The sequence below is a fragment of the Aptenodytes forsteri genome, unplaced genomic scaffold (genome assembly GCF_000699145.1).
Source record: "Aptenodytes forsteri isolate BGI_AS27 unplaced genomic scaffold, ASM69914v1 Scaffold54, whole genome shotgun sequence".
Lineage (NCBI taxonomy): Eukaryota > Metazoa > Chordata > Aves > Sphenisciformes > Spheniscidae > Aptenodytes > Aptenodytes forsteri.
In genome coordinates this window covers 9,793,969-9,803,239 of record NW_008796044.1, presented here as the reverse complement: position 1 = coordinate 9,803,239, position 9,271 = coordinate 9,793,969, and the positions used below count along the sequence as shown (strand labels likewise).

Below are 9,271 nucleotides of genomic sequence, written 5' to 3'. Positions count from 1 at the left end.
CCCATCCCTGGAAACATTCCAGGTCAGGTTGGACGGGGCTCTGAGCAACCTGCTCTAGTTGAAGATGTCCCTGCCCACGGCAGGGGGGTTGGACTAAATGACCTTTAGAGGTCCCTTCCAACCCAAACCATTCTATGGTTCTATGACCAGAAGATGAAATTTCTCACAGCAGCTTTCTCATCTAAATCATTACATTCTGTTTTCATTTGCATCACTATCAGAAGAAAACATGTTGAGAACATATATCCCTTTGGAGAGATTCTCCACACACAAGGATTTTACAGTCTGAGAAACAGTCGTCTCACTGGGTAACTTGTAGACATGGGTTAACAGTAACTAACGCCCACTTCCATCCAAAGCTTTCTGAGCTCTACATCTACAATGAGCGCTCTCCTCGATTTAGGCCAGGCATGCTATTGTCACTCTTGGGATTTGGTGTATTGTCCCTTTTAACTCACCAAGTACATTTCTCTTTAAGTGTAAGCAGCAGGGTCAGTGAAGCCTAACTCCTGCCCTGGTAAAGATACCATTCTAACACACATTTAAAAAAAAGATAAAGACGAGAGAATAAACCCTTTCCTGAATACAGTAGTAGTGCCCTAGTGCTAGGCCAGCAAGAAACAGAATTGCACCCTTAGGCTTCCAGCTATAAGGAGCGCTTTAGAAGACCCATTCTGCCAACCTTACAAATACACAGACCCACCACTCAGTACCTGTTCAGGAGCACAAGGAAGCAGAGAACTTCTACTGCCTCTTGTGCAAGATGGTACAGATTTAGGCCCCACTGGAGAAAATAAACTGTGAAAACAATAATAAGCAGAAAAACTAAGTTACACATTGCTAGACGAGAACACACGTATTAACTAGCTCATGACCTCATTTACAACTTGTTGATTCAGCTAGATGAAAACCTCTCGCTGTGCAATGCTCATTGTTACAGTAAGCAGCAGCTCACAGATTGCCTTTCAGCAGTCTCTCTCTATTTGTGTACCACCAAGGTGTTTCCCAGCTTCTCTCACCCCATATTACCTCTTTGCCAACTCAGGTGTCTGAGTTTTATTGACATGCTGCATACAACAGAGGCTTCTGGAGCGCGATCAAGTTGCAACCCATCTTTTTTATGAAACATTTTAGTGCTCATTTGCATGTTTACAGATCCCTCGTGTCCACTTCACATTATTACTCAAAGTTTCCTGCAGGTTTAGTCTAAAAATGAGAACTTTGCACATGAAAAAGAGTTCATAACATTGCTTAATAAAACCACATCATCTCTTGGATACTGCTTCTGCAGAGGCTTGCCAATGAAACACTGCCCCCAGAAGAAAAGCAGCTGTTTACGCTGGATACTACAAAGTGAGGAATTGAAATCTTTGAGTGCCAGAAAGTAATAGTACAATTGCTTGGATTCTACCAGGAAATTACTTTGGGGGGCCCTAACTTCACACTTCCCCATATCCTCTGAGGGTAAAAGGCTCATCTTAACAATGACTTGCAAAGCAACTTGCTGTGAAGCAGCAAGTCATGAGCCACGAGAGCCACCATCAAAACTCCTGTCTCTCCTGACACAATGTAGAATCAGTGCACTACTGAGTTAGTAATTTCATTTCAGCCTAACCCTTGACTGTCCTCATTCCGGTTTATTCAGAAGACTATCTGGCCACAACATACAAGTACCAATAACACAAGACAGACTTCAGAAAGATTGGATTTGATATGGCAGAAGTAGCGTAACGACAATTGGCACCTTTATTTTCAGTGTGTCTAATTCTTAGGATAACCAGTCACGAGACTGGTTACACAACAATTTACATAGAGATTTAATAAACTGTCTATGTCTAAAGCATCTATCTCAAGAGTGGATGATTTTTAAAAGATGCTTTAGAGCTCATAGTACTTAAAGGCATGATGCAGAAGTTACCAGGATGATTCTGTGGCCTGTTCACTGGAGGCTAGCTCAAGCCCAGAAGGAACCCTAACTTTTAAGTCACGTAAAAGGAGAGACAAAAAGCTCTTGTACATCCTCAATTCATATTAAGCATCCTTTGAAGGATAACTCAGCCAAATGGGGTCTTCTGAATTGACTGGGACACCTATGCTGTCTTTCTGAGAGCGAGACTAGTTCTTCATCTGCTGTTACAAAAGACAATGTCATACAGAACCTCTGCCACCACGCAGAATGACCTCTCCTACATCAGACGTAGCTCCAACACACGGCTCACACAAAACTCACTCCACTGAAATCAACCTAGAAGCCAAGCCATTCAGAGAGCACTTAATGCCAAAATCCCTATCAGTCTCAAGCAGCCACTGAGGCACCAGTACTAGCACCATAAAGGGTGGCTTTCATCTAGCCTGTCTCATCACTGCTAACTGAATACCTGTTCAAGGCAGCCTAAGCATAGCGGAGTTTAAGATGTATTGCATTTTTGGGGAGTGATGTTTTTGCATGGCAATGCCAAAGCACACCTTTTCCTCACCCTCCCGCTCAACCAGAGCTGCCCAAAAAAATGTTATTCACTCCAAGAAGTTTTGTACTTTGAGCTAACATGGTAAATATTTTGCCCTTCAGAAAAATATGTTGAAAAATTAGTTCTAAACTGAGAAAGCACGCATCTAAACATACTTGCACACAAGGAAATTAGTATTTACCCAGTCATGGCACAGTGCAACTATAAACAGAGATCAGAAATCCTGTTATCAACAGCTGCACATCTCAGTGAAAATAATGCCAACAAAACAATTTACTCATTACTGGGCTACTGCCACCAGTTTCAACAGCTGTTTCTTAAATTTTTAAATGTGCAACAGATTGGACACTCTAAGTATAAATAATCCAAGAACTGAGTTCCTTACAGAGATTTGCAGTATTGTCTGAACAAATAAAATGGACTTTTGGTTCTAGTTCTGCCGTATGATTCAGAGGCTGTTTCTATAATACAGCATACATAATGATCAGAGTTCTGAGACTAATTACAATCATGGAGAACCTGAAGAGTACTGGAAAAGAACAACGAAGTGAAACTGTAAAAATATAAACAGTCACAATGTATTCCAAATTATGAACACAAATTGCTATGTTGTCATGAGACTGGTACTCAGAGTCAAGCGAACCTCAAAATTTTAAGCATCTCCTTTCAAGCAAGCTGCTATTGGCTTTTTTTTTTTTTTTAAACACAAAGTAATTCAGGTTGCCAAAAAAAGGTATCAGCTTTATACAGAAAAGTTACCTGGAAGTATCCATATGCTGAGAAAGCTGCTTAGTAAAAGCCTATGACACTATGGAAGCAGTATAGGAATCGGCAGTCTCTAGAGTTGGAAAGAGAAAAAAGGGTATGCTGTATTTTGAGCATGGAATACTCTCTACCCTTGTCTGTGTCTACCAACTGCAGCATACACTGCATTTTATCCAAGAAGAGAATATGAAGACATAGCAAGTCATTTTTTTTAAGAAATAAAGACCAAGTCATAAAATTGCATTTTGTTAAAAATAGCTACAGTTTAAAATAGTAACACTCAAAATAGTTCTCCTACCCATTTATATGAATGTTGCTGGCAGGAGGGAGACAGAAGACATGGGACAGCAAACCCAGAGATGCTGAATCTGAGCAGCACTTCATCTTTGTATGCATTAAGTGCATTTACACATTTACTCATGCATCCTCTTCTCACAATTTTGGGAAATCTGTTTCTGGAATAAACCGACTGCTTCTTTGTTCTCACATTGAAGCTTCACGTGGCATTTTTTACTGTGTTTGTATCAGAGTACTATCTTTCCTCTTAAGAGAAAAACCAGCACAAAAAAGCAATCCAAATAAAAGATCTTCTAATTAATGCACAAGAGCTTAAAGAAAAGTGAGCAGACGAAAGTAGAGAGCAATCAACAAACACAGGATGGCAGTAAGTTCAGAAGGTGTCCTGGTTTTGGCAGGGATAGAGTTTATTTTCTTCCTAGTAGCTGGTACAGTGCTGTGTTTTGGATTTAGGATGAGAACAATGTTGATAACACACTGATGTTTTAGTTGTTGCTAAGCCATGCTTACACCAGTCAAGGACTTTTCAGCTTCCCATGCTCTGGGAAGACTGAGAAGGCTGGAGGTGCACAAGAAGCTGGGAGGGGGCACAGCCAGGACAGCTGACCCAAAGGGACATTCCGTACCATATGACATCATGCTCAGTACATAAACTGGGGAAAGCTGGCTGGGGGGGCCGCTGCTCGGGGACTGGCTGGATTATTATTACTACATTATTATTATTGCTATTATTGTTTTATTTCAATTATTAAACTTTTTATCTCAACCCACGAGCTTTTCTCACTTCTACTCTTCCAATTCTCTCCTCCATCCCACCAGGGGGGTGGGGTTGTGGTGAGCAAGCAGCTGTGTGGTGCTCAGTTGCCGACTGAGGTTAAACCACGACAGAAGGTTTCTCCTCCCTCAAGCTTCCTTTTTAAAGGCAGCACTCATAACAAGTAGTTCACACCTAGCAAGTGATGTGACCAAGCGATTAAGGTAATAACTGCACAGTTCAAGAAACTGTGATTACAAACAGCGTTGTGAAAGATGATGCACCTTCCACCTATTCCAAGTATTTAAATAGTTTCCTTACGTTTTTCCCAATATTTTTTTTTGGGGGGTAATGACAATACAGTTTAAGATAGAAAACTGTTCTTATTTTTATTCTTAGGTAAGAAAACACTATGTATTTAGTGCAATCCTGTGCCTCTATCATGACAGTGACTTAAATTCCAAGTTTGACAATGATTACAGGTTACACTCATGACTCTCCTCTTCCCATCTAGCTCAGACTATTTACCAGTCAGCACAAATAGCATTGCTTTGCCCTTCATGGGAGGAAATTACGTGGTTTCAACTGTTTCCGCCTTCTTCATCAAAAGAATGAAAAAAGAAGTAACTGTCTTCCCAGAACTACTCTACAGTGCAGAAGAAAACACTGAAATCTGGCAGTAGCAGAGTGTGCTAGTCTACCCTACATAGAGATTTGAGATAGAAAGCCATTTTAGCTAGCACAGATCTTTCCTGAAGGAGAAGCTACTTTAAATTTATACAAAACAATTTCAATGAAATCTTAATGAAGCCACATTATACCTCTAACAGTTGTGGACAAAAAAGTTGGTTTGCTTTCTAAGCTTCTTTCCCCCCAGATCCTTATACATGGTAACAGACAGCATATCAACTGTCAGAATTATATCTGGTAATACAGCACAGTGCACGCAAATTTATCACACACTACTCTTCAGCCAGACTGTCTGGATGGGTTATCAAAACAAAAATCAAATAGGATGACTTGGAGTATTTGGGAAAGAGTCCTGGGACAGTACTGCTTATTGACAAGATACGCCTAAACACTCCAGGAAGAACTACAGAATGCACTTTTATTCACAGGTCACATTTGCAAATAAGGCTTATAATTCAGGATTTTTCAATACTCGTAAAAGAAAAAAAAAATGCACATATATATTTTATTGTATTTAAAAAGCTGGCATGAAAGAGCCAGATCATAGAACCAAACCTTCCATGTGTCTCCTTTCAGAGGACAAAAGAATTTTTACTATTTTTAATATAATTTCTTGTTGACTATCACTAGTACATGCACTTGAATTCGGGTTGCAATCCCATTTTATCTGATTCTCATCTATTTTTACAGATATCCAGTAGATATGGCAAACTAAAAAAAAAATAAAAATCAAGTACACAGGTCAACTCCCTTTAGCCCCAAGCATCTCTAGTGCTTTTAAATTAAGTCTTCAATGAATTATCTGGCAAGTGTCCTGTAAGACGTACCAAAAGTACTTCCAGAAAAGATACTGGGTGTGATGAATCAAGTTTTAAGCTTGAGGAGTTCCTTTGACCATCAAGTATGAATTTGCACACACAGAGAACAAGAATTTTTCAGCCAGAGACATTCCCGAATTGCTGCTTAACTAAGTTTGATGTTTGTCTTTTTAAGCACACTTGACAAACCTAGGAAAGTTTTCAGAAGTGAAAAACAGTTTTAATGGTGATTCTAAAAGATAATTCATATGCAGGAAAACAGTATCATGAAATAAAGCAACATAACACAAACTTTCTACACAGAGCTAAGGTGCACTTTGAAGACTACTGCAGGCCATTCACAGGCCTTTTACCCATGCCGAAACAGTAACCACAGTGCCATTTGACAGATAAAGTTCATAAACACAATTGCTTTGCAGGTTTCCTATATGAAATTAATCTGTTTACATTCAACAATTCTAACCAGAAATTCATCTCTGCTGTTTGCATTGCTTTATGCATATTTAGTTAAATTTCATGCAGTTGAACTTGCGGTTGAGTGGTTATCAGGACTGAGTATTTTCCTTCACTAAAGCAGATAAGGGCTCTTTCATGAAGCGATATGAAAGGGAAAAGCTGTATCAAAGGACAAATTGCATCCTAGAGGCTTTTATTACATTCCTAGTACTGCTAACCGGAACATGAATAACACTGTAACATACATCAATTCACTTGATCAAAAACAATTGGCTTTTCAAACTTTCAGTCAAATGGATGGAAGAAAAAGAGTGCATTTAAACAGAAGAGATATTCCTGATAACCCCCAGTTCTGAGCAAATTTCCAACTTTGGATCCTTAGTTCCAGGAAAAGGTTCACAATCTAAGATGGGTAGAGTTTATTGATTTTTATGGCTCTCTAATTAAATTGTTCCTTGAGCACCTGCCTGAGATAGATGCACCCAATTTCCTGAGCTGCTAGAAGCACTTCTATGATACAGTATCTTACACTGCCTATGTAAGAAATTCAGCAATTGTTTGATATTGCAAAGCTGTCACAGCATTTGCCAATACTCTGTTTCCTAACTGCAAATATGAACAGTGGATTTTTTTTTTCCTAAATAAAACAGATTAGCATGTTGAAATATATCCACTGTTTTTAAATTACACACTAGCAGTTAATTTCCCCCAACATACATTCAAAGAAGCTTAATTTCCCAAACTGGTGGAAAAGTACTTTGTTTTCCTTACAAATCCAATTAATATATTTTGATACATCATTTTAATTAAGGTTACACTGTAAACTGATGCAATTAAATCTATATAAAATCTTGCGTAGGCATGCAAATTGATTTAGCCCAGCCTCACACTAACACAGCTTAAAAAAAACAGCCAAGGAATTGAAACAAATCAACTTTATTTGAAAAGTACTAGCAAAGTTTTGTCACTGAAAACTGTCTAAAAATATTTTAAAACAAGCAACTTGTTTGATGATTTAGAAGCCCTTCTTGATCAGCAACTACCAGCTGGAGCAGTAAAAGTATAGACACTCAATATTGTAAAAGCAAAAACCAAGAAGAACTGCTGAGTGACTGTGCACCAGCACAAAAGCACCACTTGTATGAGGAGCACAAAGTCAGAATCCATTGGTTTAGTACTAAAATAGCATCCAGGTGAGAAATACTTTGGTAACAATACCGACCCCCTCTGTAGCGCTTTTTATTGGTGCATCTCAACGTACTTAAGCGAGGACAAGGTTATCAAATGACTATAAAGAAGGGCTGTGTCACAGCTGGAAATTACCCACTGACACCTTGATAGCCTACTGCACAACTGTTAGTTCTGTATAAGAAACTGATCTGATAAACTAATTCCTAAAAGGTACTTGTGTGCATACAAGTGCATGAGAAAGCCAGCTGTAGTTACATGCCACCACAGTCCCATGTCACATTCACCAGCAACAAACAAGTACTCTCCCCCACAAACATATGAAAAGGGCATAGAACTGTAACACCAGCTTTTTGCACTGAAAGTATGTTGCTATCCCAGCATGAGTATAGTGGAACCATAACAAAGAAAGCCACATGTGTTTTTAATGGCAGTAAAAAATTTCTAGACAATAGACATTGAATAGATTAAAAGAGAAAAGTCACATGCCAACACTTCTGCAGTCAGGATTAAAAACCTGGACATGCAACTTCAAAGTACCACAGTCCTCTAACTACTTAACTAAAGGGTGTTTCCTTTAGCTGACTGCAGTACATCTTTATCCTCCAAAGCCATCTACAAGGAAGAAACACTGCAGAGTGGGACAATTATATGCTAGCCATTTCTCTCCAAGCTAGGCAGTACTCATACAAATCGTCATCGGCTATCAACCTCAACAGCCTGGATCCAATCCCTAATTAACCCCATATGCAGTCACTAGATGAATCACATACCCACCTGGAGAGCAGGTCCCAGAACATCAATCCTTTCATCTCCTAAAAACAGACATCTAGCATTCCAGAGCTAGACTTTCAGGCCAAGGTTCAAACCTCAGCTCCTTGAGCTGTGTTAGTAGTTTTGTCCATTCATCTGCAACACAGGGACTTGTTACCTGCTCTAATCCACTCACAGCATATATATGGTTCATAAGGTTGTAAACTGAAGAGCCTTATCTACGCAGCAGTGAAAGGTAACCTTCTGGTGCTGTGGTCACAGTCCAAACCACGCAACCTTTTCCCTAGTCTCTTGTTTAATGCCAATTATGTAAGTTACAATACTTTTTGTCTGCACAGCATTTCACAGCAGCTTTCTCATCAGTCAGACATAGGCCAAAGTCACTGTGCTATTCTTTCAGGGCATCAATCATTTTTCCAGACACCAGGTTTACTCTATTTATGTATCAAGGCTCAATAACAAAGTTCAGTAGAAGACCGTAGAGAGGATTTCTTTACTGCTTACATAAACAATCCCTTAAGCAGAAATGTAATGAATATATTATCGTGCTATTTGTTGTAATCAATATATTATCATGCTATTACCAAATTCTTAGAATTCTTGTAGTAAGCAAAACGGTATTCACTACAGTAGTGTCTTCTCTTGAATACATGTACACTTACCCACATAATGCATATTAAGGGCCAAGTACTTGTACTGGAAGAGAGGGTTGTTGTGCAGGCTACTTCTTTGGATCTGCTGGAAGAACGAGCTGACATCCCATCTGTACAAAACATCCAACAGCATGATGCTTGGGACCCTTAGGGCCACATTTAATACTGCCTCCAACTTCTCCTTTGCAGCCATTCTCTTCCCTTTCTGTGAATTGGCAGCAGACTGTAAATAGCACAAGACAGAGAAGAGTAATCAGATCAATCTCACTGTACAAACAGCTATTAGGCTTTGTGATCATATGAATGGGGCTTCCTGTGTGGCCACAAATGACTGAATGAATCAACCGAGTTAAATTCAAATCCAGACAGGACAGCTTCTATTTTTGCTATATAAAGGTCAATTTGCCA

At 39.3% G+C, this 9,271-nt stretch overlaps 1 protein-coding gene across 2 annotated transcripts in view; it reads right to left on the bottom strand.

The window, feature by feature from the left end:
- Window positions 1-9,080, bottom strand: part of RNF145 (ring finger protein 145) — a 42,655-nt gene extending 33,575 nt beyond the window's left edge. For both annotated transcript variants that reach the window (XM_009285778.2, XM_009285779.2), the window contains exon 1: window positions 8,873-9,080. In XM_009285778.2, coding sequence (XP_009284053.1) covers window positions 8,873-9,056 — 184 coding nt within the window. In that variant the 5' untranslated portion in view covers window positions 9,057-9,080. The remainder of the gene's footprint in view (window positions 1-8,872) is intronic.
- Window positions 9,081-9,271: the final 191 nt, after the last annotated feature.